Source organism: Lacerta agilis, chromosome 1 (assembly GCF_009819535.1).
Source record: "Lacerta agilis isolate rLacAgi1 chromosome 1, rLacAgi1.pri, whole genome shotgun sequence".
Taxonomy (NCBI): domain Eukaryota; kingdom Metazoa; phylum Chordata; class Lepidosauria; order Squamata; family Lacertidae; genus Lacerta; species Lacerta agilis.
The window spans coordinates 117,921,826-117,943,067 of NC_046312.1; the positions used below are offsets into that span (position 1 = coordinate 117,921,826).

At 42.0% G+C, this 21,242-nt stretch overlaps 1 protein-coding gene across 1 annotated transcript in view; it reads left to right on the forward strand.

The window, feature by feature from the left end:
• Positions 1-7,664, forward strand: part of NAB1 (NGFI-A binding protein 1) — a 38,715-nt gene extending 31,051 nt beyond the window's left edge. The window contains exons 6-8 of the mRNA XM_033168785.1: positions 3,210-3,351; positions 5,744-5,893; positions 6,595-7,664. Of these exons, the coding sequence (XP_033024676.1) occupies positions 3,210-3,351; positions 5,744-5,893; positions 6,595-6,686 (384 nt within the window). The 3' untranslated portion in view covers positions 6,687-7,664. The remainder of the gene's footprint in view (positions 1-3,209; positions 3,352-5,743; positions 5,894-6,594) is intronic.
• Positions 7,665-21,242: the final 13,578 nt, after the last annotated feature.

Sequence of the window (21,242 nt, forward strand, 5' to 3'; positions counted from 1 at the left end):
AACCTCTACATCTGACTAGCTAGCCCTCGTCAGAAGCCCTGCCAGTGTCAAATGTTGCCTGTTGAGAATGTGCAGTGTGAGATACATTTTTGTGTGGAATTTAAAAGGGAACTAAGCAATCCCTTAAAAAAGGAACAGATGAGAAAAGATAAAAAGAAATAGGAAATGAAGATGAATACTGGCTCCTTTCAAATCTTCATAACCTTGTATCAATACACAGTGCTTTTCTTCTGGGAAAAAACGGTGAGGGAACTCACCGTAAAGTTTGTTTGTCTATCGCAGGCACAGCCGCAGTGCCACACACCCCGGGCAGTGGCTAAACGTAAGATGTGATTAATAAACCCAGGCAAACAATGATCTGGATTTAAAAAATGCCCACGACTTCATTGATTACAGATATAGGTGGATTTTTGGCCCAGGCATTGGGTGTATATCTCTATCAACCTCCCAGACAAAAAATTATTTAATTTTAAAAAGGTAAGGGAACTTAGTTCCCCCGATTTTCTGCTCAACACGCCCCCCCCAGTCAATACAGTATATTATGAGGACCGATTACTTGGCCAGCCCAAGGCATTTATTGATTCAAATTGAACTATACTTAAACAGTATATGTAGGTATACAATCATTACAGACCAGTACAAAACAAACACAGAACACTGTGTGCCATGGTGCCTCCTTTCACACCAGGCTGAGCATGTTCGATTTCATTTTACTTTTGAGCTGGTTAGATTCTCACCATCTGGGACTGGGTATCATGAGCAGTTTCACTTTCAGGCGTGGTAGTTATATGGAGGCATTCGTTTTCTGAATCAGCTGTGAGTCTGTTTCTGTTGATGGACTTCCAAGGTCACACTTGAGATGTTCATCATGAGTATTATGAGGCTCGGTTGCTGGAAGATGTGCTGTGAGTGTCGTGACATGTCTCTGTGCATCAGATAACGCAAGAAAACGAACCAAACAGGACAGTGTCTTCTTGTGAACATCGCTGGCGTTGTGCAAGGGAAAGTTGTGCTAGATGAAAAATTCTGCAGCTAGCACCATGTGAACTTATACCTGGTTTCCAATAGGTGGCAAACGGCTTCACGCCGAGGAACAGATAAAAACATTTATTTAAGAACTTATCAAGTGAGTCAACCACTTCATTACAGACAGCACCAATGGGTCTCCTATCAGATTCATACTGATGGCATTCCTTGCATTGGGTTTGTGAGCTCTCTCTCCTCAGCTGAGTTTCTTCCACGATCACAGTTCCATCTGGTTGTGCAATGGCTTCATCCTTGAAAGCACTGATGCACACACCAATTGAATGCCGTTCTTTCAGTGCTGGGAGCTTCGATTTTTACTGGTGTAGCTTCTTCATGTGGAGGATGCTGAGCTCATCTCCTTGTAGCTGCTTCCGGTACCTGCTGAAGACCATAATTACATCAGCTAAAAAAGTCCCAAAGAAGAGCTTTTCCTCATCAAGGAGGAATGCAAGAAACCCACATGCCGGTTTCTACTCATAATTCTTTAAGGAGAGGCCTAGAGAATGTCAGGAAGCTAGTAGAGTGGAACCTTGGTTCTCAAACTTAATCCGTTCCAGGTGTCCGTTTGACTCCCGAAACAGTTCGAAAACCAAGGCACGGCTTCCGGTTGGCTGCAGGAGCTTCCTGCACTAAATTGGAAGCCGTGTCGGACAGTAGGCTTCCGAAAAATGATCGCAAACCGGAAGACTCACTTCCATGTTTGCGGTGTCTGGGAGCCGATTAGTTCGGAAACCAAGGTACCACTGTATTGTATTCACAGGTGAGAAGGAAAACTCCCACCCACCTGACCTCAGAAAGATTGGGGAGTGCAATGAGACAGCTGTTACTGCATCTGAAGCCTGGTGTGTGGAAATACACATAGAGAGCTTGCGCAAAGACCATTGCACCTGTGGCTACAGATTAAACCAGATTGGTGTATGCACTGGAGATGTGGATCTGAAGGGAGATCTCTTTTAGCAGGTTGTTAATTATCTTTCTCCTGTAGTGTATAAGGCCCTGGTCTTTTTTTCCAGGTGAAACGTTCACACTGTTTCCCCCCACAAACATACTGCCATGCTACACTTTTCAGAATGGGGATTTTTTTTTACAAATTATTTGAAAAAACAACAAACAGACTTCGAACCACTGGCAGGATTGGAATAAACATACACACATTTTATTGGCACAATATGAATTTGAACAATATGAAAATAATATTTACAGATGTATTACACACAGAAATAACATATACCAACAAAACAGTTATGGGAGCTGGGGGAAGTCTTGGAGGGGAGGGAGGGGGGAAGGAGGGGGAAATGGGGGGAAATGTATTTGATTGTAATGTTGAGAAGTGGTATGGATTAAAAAAAAATCAATTAAAATTATTTTTAAAAAATTGGGTAGTGCTATTTCCAAAAATAAAGCTTGAGGGAAATCTTGCCATAATTGTATTTGCAATTTTTCAAAGAAGGAAAAAAAGTTGCTGTTGAAATATTGATTGATTGATTGATTAGAAATAGGCACCCAAAGTGAGGAGGGGCTTGTTCTGAAGGGTCATAAAGATGCCAAAATGTTTAAGTGGGTCGAAAATAGCTGTAGATTTGTTTTCCTTTCCTTTTTTTTGTTTGATTTTGGTACCCCAGTAGGTTGGGAGGGAGAAATTTGGAACAAAGTAGTGAATTCTGATTACCGGCAACTTTGAGAATTTCCCCCATCAAATTCTGAATTGAAGCAGCTTGTGTAGATTTCAGCTAATTGTTATAGTCTGCAAAAAAAAAAAAACCAACCATGATGTGACCAAATGTACTGAGATTCTTCTTGCGCTGTGTTTTACCTGTGTTCCCGAGCGCTGGTAAAACACCAAAAGAAAAGAATCCTGACTATCACATTACGATTGCTTTTTTTGGAGTGTTTTATCAGTCAGGATTGAGAGGGATTAATAACTAGGCAACGGCTCTCTGATCTTGTCATCCTTACCTTTTGCTGGCTCCCTGATTTCTTTTTGCTTGGAGATCCACTGCTGGTTGTCAAGTCTTTTCCCTCCATGATTCAGCCATTTGTAGATTGTGGGATTCCTGCCTGAGACTGTGCCATTTCGGTGTACAGTACTTCACTTGGCATCTGGTTGGTGTAAAACGACTGTACTTCGTAATCGTAATTGTAATTGTGGCAATTCCCTAAATCTGCCTTTGTCTCCATTGCAGCCTGAGAAGATGATGGCCAAGCAGATGGAGTTCCTCTGCAGCCAAGGTGGCTTGGAGAGACGCCTTTCCACGGGCCTTTACAGGCAAAGCTCAGAAGAGCATTGTGCCAATGGCTTGACATCGGATTATGGTGTTGGGCAAGGTACAGTAGCTTCCAGGCATGTATTTGCCACCACACATCTGTTTTAGAATTGTCGGCGTTTGTGATACTGGTGCAACTGTGACGATTGCTAAATTATGACAAAATGAAATTGCCTGTGGTTAAATGATTTCTTGGGAGAGTATTGCGGGGGCAAAAATGTAGTCTGTGTACACATTGCGTGAGGAGAAATAAACCCTCTGAGACCTAGATTCCTTAGTGTTTGCCTCTCCTGCGGTTGTTCCCACATGGCTTGGGTCACCCACATGATCTCGCAAGCATTTTGCTGGTTCCAGACCATGCCTACAATGGCTGCTGTGAAAAGAGCTTTATGTTTCCATGCCACGTGCCATATGGGTGGAAGGCTTTTAAGTCGCCCTTAGGATTGCGAGAGGAGCAGGGGCTAACACAGCTCTGAGATATTGTTTATTGACTTAAAGGTAAAGGTACCCCTGACTGTTAGGTCCAGTCGTATACAGGGTGGATTTGATTTAAATCAAACTGATTTAAATCACGATTTAAATCACTAGTCAGTAAGCCTTGATTTAAATCACAGTTTTCTACATAAAGACTAATTCTTGCTGGTATAACTTTAATATGCAAGTAGATGAAGATTTTTAGAATAACAACTTTTCATATTAGTTTTTTTATCCCCAGTTTAATAGGTTAATCATTCATATTTGGACAACTTTTCTGTTGTACTTAGGAAGGAGAAAAGTAATCATTACCTTAATAATAACAATTTAAATAGATTTATTAGATCCATTCCACTCCAAACAATCAGAAAAATATTGTTTCTATTCTATTCACTGAACTTCTTGAAACTTAACACTGAAGGGGTTGATTCTGTATTCATAGGTTTGTAGAATAATAGGATTAAGGTCTTTTTCTCAACTCTGATCATGTTATAACATTTTTGCTGTGAAGAAGAGGCATGTGATCTGCTGAGTCAAATTCAGTTTTGAGAACTGCAAAAGTAAACCAAGCATCTGTGATAATATCTTGTAGGCAGAGAAACTGCCCAATAATTTTTCAAAAACCTCTGGAAGAGCATAAATGACATTGTGAATAAATTAATGGAATTTATTTACCCAAAAAATTAAACATATACAGCCTTATTCTACATAATTAAAAAACTAATCTTTATTTCATGATTGAATAACCTTTGGATGGTAATATATTTTCACCAAAAAGCATTTTATTTTAAAAAATCCGATTTAAATCAAAAAAATCTGATTTTTTTTTTTTAAAAAGTCATTGATTTTTATCCACCCTGGTCGCAGATGACTCTGGGGTTACGGCGCTCATCTTGCTTTACTGGCCGAGGGAGCCGTTGTTTGTCCACAGACAGTTTTTCCGGGTCATGTGGCCAGCATGACTAAGCCGCTTCTGGCGAACCAGAGCAGCGCACGGAAACGCCATTTACCTTTCCGCCAGAGCGGTACCTATTTATCTACTTGCACTGCATGCTTTTGAACTGCTAGGTTGGCAGGAGCAGGGACCAAGCACCGGGAGCTCACCCTGTTGGGGGGATTCGAACTGCCGACCTTTACTGTATTTATTTACAGTTGCTCTGCCCTGGCTTCTGCCAACCTAGCAGTTCGAAGGCACAGTAGTGCAAGTAGATAAGTAGGTACCGCTGTGGCGGGAAGGTAAACGGTGTTTCCATGCGCTCTGGCACACATCACAGTCCTCTGCGTGCCAATAGCGGTTTAGTCCTGCTAGCCACATGATCCAGAAAGCTGTCTGCGGACAAACGCTGGCTCCCTTGGCCTGAAGCAAGATGAGCACCACACCCCATAATTCCCTTTGACTGAACCTAACCGTCCAGGGGTCCTTGACCTTTCCAGCTTTTACAATGTTTTATTTTTTAAAATGCAAGTCACCTTGAGGCACCTGAGTGCAAATATTTCGGAAATCTTTGAGTGGTGTAGAGTCTGAAAGACAGCAATAGATCATTAAAACGAAAACAAATACAGTGGAACCTCGGTTGTCAAATGTAATCCGTTCCGGAAGACCGTTCTACTTCAGAAAAGTTCGACAACCAAGGCGCAATGGGCGGTTGGCAAAGTCAATGGAGAAAATGGAGAAATGCGCCTCAGAAGCCATTCGACACCTGAGGCACATTCGAAAACGGAATCATTCACTTCCGGGTTTTTGGCATTCGGGTTCCAAATCGTTTGGCTTCTGAGGCACTTGGAAACCGAAGTTCCACTGGTAAAATCAGGAAAACGGCAACATGAAAACACACACAAAAGCATATACAAGTGAATAAAATAGAGATTCATATTAAGTTATGATCATATGGTGACATGGGCTGTTGGGGGCTACACTGTGCGTGGACCACCTCTCGGTTATAGTATTGAATGAATATCTCTTTGACAATATATTTTAGGGGAAAGGCCTTTAAATCTACGCATGTCAAGTCTACCAAATAGGCATATGCCTCACATTTCATTAGACGATGAGCCTCACGTCGTGAAGCCAATCTGCAGTGACTTGAGCAGATTGTACGCCAGTGCTGAAGCAAAGTCACAACCTTCAGGTAAAATTCTTCCCTGCTCATAACGACTATGACCAGGGCCGGCCCACCCATGAGGCAAGGTGAGGTGACCACCTCAGGCAGCAGGTTTCACAGGGGCAGCAATCCCAATGGAGATCTTCCAGATGTAGATCTTCCCTCATCCCTTCTTTCCTGCTGGTGAGGGGACACCATTTTATGGTTTACCTCAGGTGCCAAAATGTCTTGGGCCAACCCTATCGTGTGAAATTTGTGGGGGCACTTTCTCTCAGGAGAGGGAAAATGATTCTCAGGCATCTTGTATAGCCTTTTAAGTGCTTCGTGCTATTTTGGGCCTCATTCAAATGTTACATTATAGCCACGGACCATTTCTCCAGCATGCCTCAGGGTTTATATCACAGCAGAAATATCTGCAAGGCCAACCACATGGGGTGCTAGAACTGCATGCCACATCAGTATTGTTTATAATTTCGTTTTTTGCTTATGACTTTTTATAATCTTAATGTTTGATTTTATGTTTTTTACATTGTTGCAAACCGCTGGTGGTACATTACGACGGAAAGCAGATATTGCCTAGTGGTTAAACTGAATTTATTGCTGTTTGGTACTACAAGGGTACATTTGTGTAAGATTTCATATGCTGTCTATTGACTACAACTGGCCGAAAAGAACACTGTTGTTTCGGGTCGATATTTTTCTAAAAGGAATCCATTTTGTTGTTGCAGAAGGCCTTGGTATCTTAAAAGATTTCCCTCACTCTGCTTTCAACAGCCTCGAAAGGAAGGTGATAAAGACAGAGCCAGAAGATACGAGATAGCCATGCTCCCTTTTTGTTTTTGTTTTTTAAAAAATTGTTAAAATAAAGCTTTGAATGAGAAACGGAAACATGCCTTAATAACCAGCGTTGCCTCATTGAAATAAGCGATTTCATAGCCAAAGCCTAAGGACTGGGACTGTCGTGTTGTGGAACTGACGTACGAAATAACCAGCTGAAAACTGCAACGAGAAGTGGGTGCAAACATTTATGGAATGAAAAAGCGGCTTTGTAATTTGGGACAGGCTCACAAACTAATAATACTGTGGGCCCTTGTTATTTAAGAATGTATTATGTATTTGTATAACTTAAAAAGTTTAGAAACACCCACAACCCCAACAACTAATAGGTGTCATAGATTTGTATTACGTCCAGTAGATGTGGCTTGCCATTATTTTTACTTGAAGTTTTCAATGTCTACTTTAAATGTAGAGATATAACAATAACTGAGGTGGGTTTAAAGAAGAAAAATTCTTACTTTGAAGCAGTTGGACAGAAGACTTAAGGAGGGGAGAACAGCATCTTAATAAAGCATTTTAACAGCAGGTTTTCAATGTTTTCAGTTTTAGAAGCAAAAAAGACCAACAAACCAATTACATACGATTTTATAGGGAAATAGCACTCGCAAGAGCTGACTGTATGATAACTGGCGTTTTTATGCTTATTGATGTAAGATCATTTTCAAGCACTTCCTGGACGCATTTTTGTATTTTATCTACATTGTGTTCCTGTCCACTATTAGGGAATTATGGGTAGAAGCAGCAGCACACTGTTGCTTCACATTGTACACTTCAAACAGGGTAACAAATATATTTGCATTTATTAAGACACTCTGGTTAAGCCTGCCAGGGCGACTGCTGAAATGCTGGCAACATTTTGGAATGATCCTTAAGAGTCGTTCTCATTTTCTCAAGCTGGAATGTTCCAGATAACAGAAGAGGTGGGAAAGCACTGCAAGAAATTTGTATTGTCTGAAACAACCAATACTCGCAGGAGAAATAAGAGGAGGAGTACGTTACTGTTATAGGAGTAGCTTACTCCTATATAATATAATATAATATAATATAAACCACATGCAGCAGGTGTAGCCAATCTGATGCTTTAGAAGATGCTGGACTGTGGCTCTCCTAAATCCCAGGGAGCAAGGTCAATGGTCAGGGATTAGTCCAGCAAAAACTAGAAGGCAGAATATTGGCTACACTTTCACGGAAATGTATGTATGAACAACTGTACTCATTATTTATTTTCTGGAGGGTGCCATTTTGTCCATAATGGAATGACTGGCTAATACAGAGACATTTCCAGGGTATTTCAGTGTGGTGTCTGCATGTTAATGCACAACATCATTATGACATGTGGGTCTACCTAATAATAGCCTCCTCTCTTTCATTCCTTTGGATCGTGTGTTTGCATTTAAAAATAGGGTTTTCAAAACTATAATTTTATTTATTTCTTTTTGAAATGGTGAATTTGCCTATAGTACTTTCGGATGGGGTGGGTGATGAAAATGCCACCGGTTCTTGTCGATTTGCCATAATAGGATATTGCTCTTCATATCTGAAGATTTTGCTCCGTGTAATAGTGATTTACCAAGTCATTCCATATGCCATATTGAAACTCTGTGTAAAGTGTAAGGTGACATGTCCCACACAACTATCTGGTATCATTGTAAAATGTGTTTAATAACTGTTTATCACTTGATTTGTGGAGCAAAGCTTTATAGTAGAAACACCAGTGCACATGTTTTTAATATTATAAACGGGGGGGGGGGATCTTTTTTTAAAAAAGAGAAAATACTGGTTTTTTGAATTTTGTTGTACTACTTTACTGACGAAGAAATGTATTCAGCAGAGTAGAATCTTCAGCTTAATGGATCAAAACAGATGGATTAATGTGTAGCTTAAAATTGGATCATTTTATTGTTTTGTGAATTAATAACGTGTGTTTTCGTGTTAACTAAGGTTTCAAGTAGCACTGCTTGATATCTGAGCAGTTTCATAATTTCTGACAGTAATTATAGGCAAAGAAAAGCACATAACACTTACCCATAGTATACAGCATCTTGTTTTATAAAGGCCAATGTAATGTAAATTTAAATCTGTGGTACAGATCTATTTTTTATTTTCAGTTGTAAATGACCCGAGACAGCTGTGTTATAAGTACTAAGGTACTTTTACTTTAAAAAAAAACAAAAAACAGTCCTGCAAATCATTTCAGTCCCAATAAGCAGGGCTTTTTACATTTTGTTTTGTGGGCTGTGTTACACAACCTTAAAAAGAAAAAAAATCCTATCAAAGTAAGCTGAAGCAGCTATGCAGTGTTCCCCAAACTTGTGTCTTCAGCTGTATTTGGACTACAACTCTCATCATCCGTGGCTAGCAGGACCAGTGGTCAGGGATGATGGGAATTGTAGTCCAAAAACAGCCAGAGACCCAAGTTCGGGAAACGCTGAAAGGCACTCTTTAAACATCTTACCTACCAGAGCAGGTACCTTTGGCCATCCAGATGTTGCTGAACGCTAAATCCCATCATCCCTGGCTATTCACTGAGCTTGCTAGGGGCTGATGGGGGTTGTAGTTCTGGAAGGCCAGAAGTTTCATGCCCCTCTTCTACTGTAGAAATAAGAGCTGATTTCAGGGGTACAGAAGGGTGCACAGTACATTCACCTCAGAGAGCACATGGGGAATTGTTTTGGAAGTACCCCTTTCTCCCACATGATAAACTCATCTCACCCGAAGGAGCCTAGTCAAGCCTTGTAGCTTGGGCTGCTTCATGAATTATACAACTTTGCACATGGAGAGAGATTCATGCAAACTGCCCACTCCTGCCATGCACAGATGCATTTGATTTCATGACATGCCCTTCTGACTTACCTCACGACGTTTTCCAAGATGCAGATCTCTCTTATCTTGCAGTCAGTACACAGGCTTCTTCCAGAATGCTAATTATTAAGACTCACCGATTGTCAGCAATACAAGCAGAAAAAAAGCCTTGTCTCTATAACTTTTGCAAAGGGGGGGTAATTAAGGAAGCCTGGCTGTTAGCTGCAGCAGGGTTATTTTGACCAAAGTGTGATCTTTGTTTGTCTGCATTTGTGTTCTTGTCTGTCTGCATTTGTGTGCCTCGTTGGATACAAAATAAAAAGTCTCATTGGCAAAGAATTCCCTCCCCTTGTCTTACTTTAAACAGAAGGAGAGAAGAGGTAATTCTGCTACAGAAGTAATAAAGACTGCTTATTTGTCCTTGTTTCTTCTGGTAATTCTGGTTTGCATACCGGTTTACGGGAACTCAGTTCTGGGTTCGAGCTGAAAAATGAGCTACAGGTGAAACTCGGAAAATTAGAATATCGGGGAAAGGTTCATTTCTTTCAATAATTCAACTTAAACTAATATATGAGATAGACTCATGACATGCAAAGCGAGATATGTGAAGCCTTTATTTGTTATAATTGTGATGATTATGGCGTACAGCTGATGAGAACCCCAAATTCACATATCTCGCTTTGCATGTCAGGAGTCTATCTCATATATTAAACTCCAGTAGCTAATGAAAACAATTGCTTACATAAATGGACTTTTCTACAATATTCTAATTTTTTGAGTTTCACCTGTATTTAAGGTGTCAGATAGCACACATTTTCCTGATGTGCCTTGCTCTTTGTTGTTACTGAGGAGCAGGTAACTTCCATACAGTGCTGGCGCCAAGAAGGTGGAGGAGAAACTTAACTTGCGCGTGAATTTGAAGTTTACGACTTCACGTTACACTGAACACGGGCACAAGTTGTCTCTGCACATGCGTAAGTGTTTGTAACACCCATCTGCACTATACTTTTTTAGCACTATCATACCACTTTAAACGGTCATGGTTTCCCCCCCAAAGAATCCTGGGAACTGTAGTTTATTAAGGGTTCTGAAAGTTGTTAGCTCCCTCCTGCCCTCAAACATTCCCAGTGTCTTAACGATCAGTCCTTTGCCAAGGGAAATCTGGGAACTGTAGCTCTCTGAAGGGAATAGCGGTTCCCTAACAATTCTCAGTACCTGTAACAAACTATACTTCCCAGGGGATGGCACTAGGTTTTTGGGGAACATATTTTTCCTGGAACATTGGCTTTATCAGCCACAATGGGCATGGTTCCAGTAAAATTGATTTTTATTTTTTTTGCCCAACAGGTAAAAATGTAAGTAGGTACCAGTTTAAGGCTTTAATATTTCCAATTTCAGTACCGTTCAATGAATACATCTCACATGGCTTGGGATTACAGTTCAGTTTTATTTACATAGACTCTGATTCTACAAAACATTAGATGCATAAATTATACATGGATTTATGCACATAAATACAACCGGTAGAAATGCTGGCATGTAATTTTTATGTTGCATAATTTCTACCTGGCTAGCTTGTGTTCTTTTTCTTAAAGGTATATTTGTGGGGAAATCTGTGTACAACATATGAGTCATTTGGTTTAGCAGCGTTATTTTTTAAGAACTGTCGTCCCCCCCCTCCCCAAGAACTGCATATTTGCAAACACCAGAAGTTCTCTGTAGTTCTAATCTTGCTGTCATTCCCCCCCCCCTTGCATTTTACAAAATCAGTCTTGGGGTCTCCTGCCTCCCCATTCACCTTTCCCCACACCTTAATATAAGGGCTAGTTTCTATATCACAGTTGGTGCTTAGATGCCAATACCTAAGAAATACCAATGTATGTGCACTCCATCAACTATGAGGACACACCTGAGAAAGTGTCTCCCTTTCCTCCTTTAAAATGTATGCCCCACTTTCCCCACTCAATCCTAATAATAATAATAATAATAATAATAATAATAATAATAATAATACAAAATCAAACTGAGTTTGTTCCTGGTACGAGCTTTCGTGTGCATGCACACTTCTTCAGGTATCTGAAGAAGTGTGCATGCACACGAAAGCTCATACCAGGAACAAACTCAGTTGGTCTCTAAGGTGCTACTAGAAAGAATTTTCGATTTTGTTTTGACTATGGCAGACCAACACGGCTACCCACCTGTAACTGTAATAATAATAATAATAATAATAATAATAATAATAATTTATTTATACCCTGCCCATCTGGCTGGGTTTCCCCAGCCACAGTTGTCAATCTTCCCTTTTTTTGCAGTGGGAAACGGCGCTGGAATAAGGGAATTTCCCGCAAAAAAAGGAAAAGTTGACAGCTATGCTCTGGGCAGCTCCCAACCGAATATTAAAAACACAATACAGCACTAAACATTAAAAACTTCCCTAAACAGGACTGCCTTCAGATGTCTTTTAAAAGTAAGATAGTTGCTTATTGCCTTGATATCTGACGGGAGGGTGTTCCACAGGGAGGGCGCCACTACCGAGAAGGCCCTCTGCCTGGTTCCCTGTAACCTCACTTCTCACAGTATGATATTTATTACTTTTTCATTTAAAAAATGCATATAAAGGGAAAACCAATGATTCACATGTGTCAATGCCCACTTTGTCTGATGCAGTATGTAAGGTATTTGGGCATTAGCAACAAAAAAAATTGGGTAAGCAGTTGCCTTGTTCCTTATTATCTTAATATTTTAAAATACAAGAAAAAAGAAACTGCTGGTAAATAGTAAGTGTTGGCATCTATCCATAACTTCCCCCCACTATTAAATTCCACTGCCCATCCATCCTCAGGTCTGGAGGGTTACCTGTGGTGGGGTGCATATGGAAGGGTAGGCGACCAGGTGGTTCGTCTTTTATGGATGGTAATCTTATTCTGAAATTATTTATCAAGGAGTAAACAAACTGGGGGAGCGGGTGACGCTGTGGTCTAAACCACTGAGCTTAGGGCTTGCCAATCATAATGTTTGAATCCCTGCGATGGGGTGAGCTCCTGTTGCTCGGTCCCTGCTCCTCCCAACCTAGCAGTTGAAAAGCACATAAAAAAAACAAGTAGATTAATAGGTATCACTCCGGCGGGAAGGTAAACGGCGTTTCCGTGCTCTGCTCTGGTTCACCAGAAGCAGCTTAGTCATGCTGGCCACATGACCTGGAAAAACTGTCTGCGGACAAACCCCAGCTCCCTCAGCCAGTAAAGCGAGATGAGTGCTGCAACCCCAGAGTCGTTGGCGACTGGACTTAACTGTCGGGGTCCTTTACCTTTACCTTTTAAACAAACTGGAGGGAGTTCACCAGTACGGTTTAAAGTGGCTGATAGAACAGGGGCTCCCAAACTGTGATCTGTGGACTACCAGTGGTATGTGAGCTTCATTCATGTGGTCCATGACACGTCTATGGAATTGTAGCTGAAGATGAGAGACAACTCCTCCATCCCACTGAATATTCATAAGGATTTTCAATCATCTTTTTGTTGCTTCTTTCGTTTCTTATATTGTATTTTATTGTACAGTCACACCGCGGAAGTCGAACACCTTGTGAAATGAACGCCACAAACCCGAAGTGATTGTTCCAGTTTGTGAACGTTCTTTGGAACCCGAACGTCCATCATGGTTTCCGATTGGCTGCAGGAGCTTCCTGTAGCCAATCGGAAGCCACACCCTGGTTCCCAAACATTTTGGAAGTCTGGACTTCCAGAACAGATTCCGTTTGACTTCCGAGGTACGACTGCATTACAATTTGGATTCTGTAGAATGACAATTGCTACAACATGCGGAGAATTCATTAAATGGGTCCACCAAAACTCTTAGCGATTTTCAAGTGCTCTGTGGGTTGGGAGTGGGGAGTTTAGGAACCTGTAACTTTCACAAGGTTGCAGATTTTTGAAAAAGAACTGGCCAGGTGAAACAATAAGCCATCACCTGTACTGTAGGTTACATATTGGAATACTCATGTGACTTCAGATTTGTTGCATTAAAAACTGGTTTCAGTCCTCACCACCTGCCAGTAAATGGATTTATTTTTTGCCGCAACATGCAGTAGAGGCAAGTTATCTTATTCATCTTCCCTCTTTAGAAGGATTTACTCAACCATTCATTAGCTGAGAGAATAACATCCTCTTTCCAGTTCCTGCTGACTCCTTATAAAAGCTGCCATCAATAAGATTTCTAGCAAGATAAAAGGCTGCAATCCTATGCACACTTTCCCAGGGATAAGCTCCAATTAACACAGTGGGACTTATTTTTCGGAATAAACACGCATAGGATTGCACCGATCCGAGCCCCACAGAACGTAACCCTTTTGTGTACTTTAATCAGGAAGCAGAACTTACCATAATATAGCCTATTGTTTCATCATTTAGTAATTAAGCAGAACAGTGAGACTGTTGCACACATTTCCAACACACAAATGCACACAACTGCCAAGATACAATCCACAACCAGGCATCTTAATCCTTAAATAAAACTTGCATAGAATACTTAATTGGAATAATTGGAATTCTTGGCCCTCTGGCTCAGTTATAATTACACTTTCAGTTGTAATTGCTTGGTTTACAAGCATGCTCTCATCAACCCATTATATATATCTATCTCCTAATAAAAGGTGGGAAATAAAACCTGGGAAAGTGGACCTTTGCAAATGGAAGCATCCTTGAGAATCTGTAGGGAAGTTGTTACTGTGTTAACATCAAGAAAGGGCCCCCTCTATGTATTTCCATTGCCCTTGAATGCCCAAAGAAGAAGGTGGCCCCGCAAGAGAGGACATTTTTCCCATAGTCCCCAAGTTGTGGAATCCCCTCCCCACGAAAGTGTCTCTGGCACCTTTATTGTGAGGTTTCTGACACATTTACACTGGCCCCCTATTCTCCTCACTGTAGTTTGCTTTGATGTTGTATTTTTGAATTGCCGAAGCCTGGTGAAAGGGCAGGCAAGAAATGGAATTTATAATAAAATAAATAGCCAGGTTATTTTGGGGGACTCTGTAACAACATAAAGCATCCTACTCTCTCTCACACACAATATCTGATTTTGGAATGTCTTTTATTATGTGGTTTTAAACCACTCTGTAGTAGAATCGGAGAATTGCAGAGTCTCTTGACGAAGAGTGGCATATAAATTTTTAAAAGTACACAAATCAGAAGAGATTCTGACTCTCCACACCACATTCAAAAGGAGGCTTCCTGAAGGCCCTTTGCCAAATTTATATCATATATATCCTGTCATTTATCCACATACAAATTACATGGTAGGTCTGGGGTGTGGGTGGCGCTGTGGTCTAAACCACTGAGTCTCTTGGGCTTGTCGATCAGAAGTTCAGCGGTTCGATTCCCTGCGACAGGATGAGCTCCCATTGTTCTGTCCCAGCTCCTGCCAACCTAGCAGTTTGAAAGCACACCAGTGCAAGTAGGTACTGTAGATAAATAGGTACCACTGCGACGGGAAGGTGCGACGAACCTCCACTTCACACTCTCCCCTTGTTACTAAGTGAATTTCTAATCATGTGTTCTGGGTCAAATTTCAATCCACCCCACCTGTCCCTATGAGGTCCGTCTGTTATTTCAATTCCCTTTTATTAATAATCTGGGAATCTCTTAGTAACGGGAGTTTTCCTGTCCAGCGGCCGTGGACGGTTATATCCTCTGCTCTGGGCTTCAGGGGTTAAACTCTTCTTTGCCTACAGTTCGGGGTCTCTCTTTCATTAGATCCCTCACTATATCAGTTAGCTAAGCCCTCTTAGCAACTCTGTGGCAATACCAAGGGTTTCCGCCCGCTAGCCCCTCCTGAGGGAACTCCAAGACACAAACTATCACCCTGCAGGTCAGTTTTGTCCTTTCCCTGAGTTCACCTCCTCATGAGCATACATAACTCGCTGGACCAAATGAACGACGATATTTTCTTAGCTCAACAATAAGAAGTCTTTATTTCTTTCAGAACATAACGGTTTCAGTAATGGTTTATAAGCTTAGTTTCATAACAGTGTAAACTCTTTCTTTTAGCATCATATATACATCTTCAACGATCCTAACCTATCCTAACCTACCCACCACTATCCTGGCCCCACACCCTCCTTCTTCCAGTCACCACTCTTCTCACACTAACGGCTGCTCCCTCCTTTTAAAGAGCGGAATGTCCCGCCTCCCAAGGGATATCTGCCACTCAAACTGGGGTGCCCATTAACTCATAAAACACTGTGGGTTTCTGAACATCCCTTAACTTAGATCCGATTCGTTACAGAAGGTAAACAGCATTTCTGTGCGCTCTGGTTTCTGTTACGGTGTTCTGTTGCACCAGAAGCGGTTTAGTCATGCTGGCCACATGACCCGGAAAACTGTCTGTGGACAAATGCTGGCTCCCTCGGGCTGAAGCAAGATGAGTGTCGCAACCCCATAGTCGCCTTTGACTGGACTTAACTGTCCAGGGGTCCTTTACCTGAGAGATGGTGACTGGACCACGGTCACCTGGTTTTTTCATGGCTCAGTAGAAACCGCAACTAGAACCCTGGTCTCCCAGGTTTAATCCAGACCACTACTGGCTCTCACACTGGCTTTGGGACATTCTGTGGGAATTAATTCATACATGAAATTTTAAAAAATGTAAATAGCTGCACCCATGTGGGGAGGGTTCCCTGCCCCCTCTTTTTCCTGTTTTATTAATCAGCCTACAGAGAAGAAGCCCTGTTAAATTAATTGATGTATGCTAGTCTGCTTCAAATTTAGCACAACCGCCACAGTGTCTTCTGTTTCGTCAAGCAGATGACTATTGAGACAGGGGGAGGAGGGCAGACATAAGAGAAACATTAGATCCTTTTGTGCTGTGGTGAATCAGTGGGGAGAAAGTATACATTCCCCCATGTACTCCTCCTACTTGCTGTGTCAAGCATGCAAGGTATGGCACACCTAAGAATAGGAGCATTCTGGCCCACTAGCTGATGGAAATGGGGGGAAATGGGAGGGGAATATGGTTATAAGTTGGCAGGGGAGACCCCCCCTAAACTCAATAATTTAATGAATGTCAGAATCTAGCTAATATTGGGGCAGGCTAGGAAGGGAAAATGCAAGCTACAGAACTGTGCCAAACAGGGAATCCCTGGGCTGGCTTACATAAATCAGCCTGGCTTGCCATTATGAAACAATGGCCAGGTATTTTACATATCTTATAAGGTTCTCAGGTCTGTGCAAAACAGCATACCCTCCAGCATTTCTCCAATAAAAATAATTATGTCCTTAATAATAATAATAATAATAATGTTGGGACATGGGTGGCGCTGTGGTCTAAACCACTGAGTCTCTTGAGCTTGCTGATCAGAAGGTCGGCGGTTCAAATCCCCACGACAGAGTGAGCTCCCGTTACTCTGTCCCAGCTCCTGCCAACCTAGCAGTTCAAAAGCACACCAGCGCAAGTAGATAAATAGGCACCACTGCAGCGGGAAGGTAAATGGCATTTCCATGCACTCTGGTTTCCATCGTGGTGTCCCGTTGCACCAGAAGCAGTTTAGTCATGCTGGCCACATGACCCAGAAAGCTGTCTGTGGACAAATGCCAGCTCCCTTGGCCTGAAAGCGAGATGAGCGTCGCAACCCCATAGTCGCCTTTGACTGGACTTAACCGTCCAGGGGTCTTTTACCTTTTTAATAAAGTTGTTGTTGTTGTTGTTGTTGTTGTTGTTGTTGTACCACGCCCATCTGAATGTGTTGGCCCAATCATTCTGACCAGCTTCCAATGTATATAAAAACACAACAAAACATTAAACATTGAAAATCTTCCCTATACAGGGCTGCCTTCAGATGTCTTCTGAAGGTTGTATAGTTACTTATCTCCTTGGCTCATGGGTTGCATAACTCCATACCCTCCAACATTTCTCCAATGAAAAGCGGTCGTTCTAAGATAAAGCAGGACATTCCAGGATCAAATCAGAAACCCGGAAGGCTTCTGTAAATCTGAGACTCCTTGTGGAAAATAGGGACACTTGGAGGGTGGGAAACAGGGGTTGCCAAGGTGATGGAGAGGGGTGTGAGGTGACAGGGGAAAGTGTCTTCTACAGGAGGCTTGGGTTCCTGACAAGAAGTGTGCTGGGAAGAAAAAGGAGAACAAAGGCCACTAGCTGCTGGGCAGGCCAGGAGCATCTTGGGTAGCAATGAAAAACATTATTGGGGTACAACGTTCTGCACCCCCTCCACTGCACAATTCCAGGTGTAAATATATGTTAATAAACCATATTTCGTAAAGACACTTCCCTCCACTGTGCTTTGAAGTTCCCACAACTCTAGATAAGTGCCTGGAACCCCAGGAAACTTGTGTGGCGGCTTAGCGGAGATTTCGGGTGACATGTAACAATACTCTGAAGCATGTAACTAGCCACCTGTGCCCACTCATTATTAACTTCTGTATTGCAGCAACCTGAGCTCTTTTCGACTGGCTTGGATAAAGAAGTCACCGGGTTAAGTTGCCCATCTTCTACAATCCAGTTTCCTAACAGTGTCACATATACATCGACATTCATTTCATTTCAACACAGACATTCAAACATTTGCGTCTTTCCTCTTTCAATCACACATAATTGGTGATAATTGAATTGTGTTTGCTGTCTTAAGTATCTTAAATTTATTTCTTAAGTCTATTGTGTCTTTAAATTATATATGATTTAAACTTCTTCTTACTTCTGGAATTCCAGAACGGCTTAATTCTTTTTGCTATGTAGGAAATTAGAGATAATTGCTTTGGCAGGGGGAGAAGGGGACAGAACCTGAATTCAAATAAATCCTCGCGTTCATTTTCTCCCCATTTTCTTTTTGTCCTCAGAAGAAGACGAGTCATCATTTTAGAAGTAAACAGATTACTTTCTGAACCCAAAATATAGGAAATTTATTAACTATTCACATGCCACCTTCGGAAGGGAAGGCAGGAAAAAAGGTTTTTTTAAGGCAAGAAAGAAAAAGGAGGATTCTTGTCATAATTCGAAAGTACCGTACTTCTCAACAAATGAGTATTAAGCTATTTGACAGGAGCTGAATTAGGAGGTGCATCCTATTTGCACATTTTGAAATCCTGCAGTGACTCATTTATCTGCCATTAAAAGTTTACACTTCATACATTTCGAGTTCAGCTGCTTCAAAAAGTGCAGTGTTACCCACCCACGGGATCCTGGGAAGGTAGGGCTGTTCTTGTATTACTTTTTGTGTTCACTGACTGATAGGGTCACTCAGGAACAAGCACGTAGGACGATGCCAAGTGGTGTTCATGTAGGTGGAATCTCATTGCTCCCCACAGTCGTTTCGGATGGGCATTTGCGAGGCACACAAATAGCTGCTGAACACAGGGAGGGTCTGTGAATAAAGTTGGGGGTGCATGTTTAAAGGAGGGCACAGAATTATTCCCTCCCAAGGTTCTGGGGAAAACTTTGGAAGAGCAACCTGAAGTTTACAGCATGTTATTCCTTGAAGGAGAACTACCTTAAAATGATTTACAGATGTTATTTAACTCCGAGTAGACTTGCTAAAATGTATAAGACTGAATCAGATAAGTGCTGGAGATGCAATGAGGTTCAGGGAACGTTCTTTCATGTGTGGTAGACTTGTAAAATGGTAAGAGAGGGTATTGGGAAATAATCCACAGAGCCTAGGGCTTGCCGATCAGAAGGTTGGCAGTTCGAATCCCCGCGAAGGGGTGAGCTCCCATTGCTCGGTCCCTGGTTCTGCCAACCTAGCAGTTTGAAAGCATGTCAAAGTGCAAGTAGATAAATAGGTACCACTCCGGCAGGAAGGTAAACGGCATTTCCGTGCGCTGCTCTGGTTCACCAGAAGCGGCTTAGTCATGCTGGCCACATGACCCGGAAGCTGTACGCCGGCTCCCTCGGCCAGTAAAGCGAGATGAGCGCTGCAACCCCAGAGTCGGACACGACTGGACCTAATGGTCAGGAGTCCCTTTACCTTTATCTTTACTCCCCCCCCCCCAAAAAAAGAGTCCTTTTTGCTGGAGATAATTTAGACGGAAATTCCCAGGTGTTGAAAAAGGCTATTTATGTAAGCCACTACTGCAGCCACACGTGTTTTGTTAGCTCAAAAATGGAAAATGATTGAGGTCCCAACTAAAGAATAATGGCAACTTAAACTGATGGAATATGTGCAGCTTGAAGATGTATCCTATAGAACAAGAAAACAAGAAGAACATACGTTTAAAGAAGCATGGAAAATGTTTATTCAATATATGGGGTGAAATTGTGTAAGCTTGAAAACATTGGCAGCATTAAGATAAATTCAACAGTGTAAATAAGTTTTGATGGAAGTAATAATGGAATACTGAATGGTTTAGTTTATGTAAAATATGCAGGGATTTATGTTATCCAAAATGAACCATGGAAAGAGAAGAAGGGAAGCCATCGATATTTTAAGGTTGTTTAAATGAATGCTAACAGAGAGAATGGATTTGTATGTTGTGAAGGGTTAGCTACTCAATACAGATCTCAAATTACCGGTATGTAATGCAGCAAGACAACAACTGCTTACCCTCCAAGTGTCCCGGGTTAAGCAGGACACCACAGATTGACAGAAGTCTTCTATCCCAATCCTGGATGTCCCATTTTGGCTCCTGTGGTGTGCTAGGCCACGCCGGACCCCGTGCCATCTCCTGACCCTGCGCAGGCTGATGCGATCTCATGCCAGGCTGTGGTGGTCTGTGCATTGTACCCCATTGCTCCCCTGAGGCTGCGGAGGGGGACAGCAGAGCAGGAGGGAGGAAGAGGAGGGAGTGGGTGAGCGGGCAGGCGAGGAAGGGGTCAGCAGGGTGGGGGTGCCCCAAATTGCCCTCCCCAAATTCTTGGGGGGGCGTATGCAAGTGACACAAATGGGACTAGAGCTGCTAGATTTCCAAAGCAGCTTGAATCATATTTTGACCGGGACGTGCAGTAAAGTTAATGCCTACTGGGATCTGATATACAATGAATTGAAAAAGATCTTTAAATATACTTTTATTAAAAAGGACACTATTAGCCCAGAAATGGAAGCTGCAGGAACTTCCAACTTTGGAAGGATGGCAGACAAAAATGACTGAATATGCAGAACTGGCAAAGCTGACAGGGAAAATCTGAAACCAGTGTGACGAACTGTTTGAAAAGGACTGGAGTAAATTTATACAATACATGAAAGAACATTGTAAACATTTGAGAAAATTTGCAGGTTTGATTTAAAATATTTAGTAATGATAATTTTTGAAACTAATTTACAAATACTAAAGTAAAATTTTTAAAGTATAGTAAGAAGGTAAATAAATGGACGCGGGTGGCGCTGTGGGTTAATCCACAGAGCCTAGGGCTTGCCGATCAGAAGGTTGGCGGTTCGAATCCCCGCAACGGGGTGAGCTCCCGTTGCTCGGTCCCTGCTCCTGCCAGCCTAGCAGTTTGAAAGCACAAAGTGCAAGTAGATAAATAGGTACCGCTCTGGTGGAAAGGTAAACGGCGTTTCCGTGCGCTGCTCTGGTTCTCCAGAAGCAGCTTAGTCATGCTGGCCACATGACCCAGAAGCTGTACACCGGCTTCCTCAGCCAGTAAAGCGAGACGAGTGCTGCAACCCCAGACCTAACAGTCAGGGGTACCTTTATCTTTTAAGAAGGTAAATAGGGTGATATAGAAATGCCAAGAGGATTGTGATTGCTTAAGAAAGCCAGGGAGTGGGGAGGGGGAGTCGATGCTCAGTATGAGC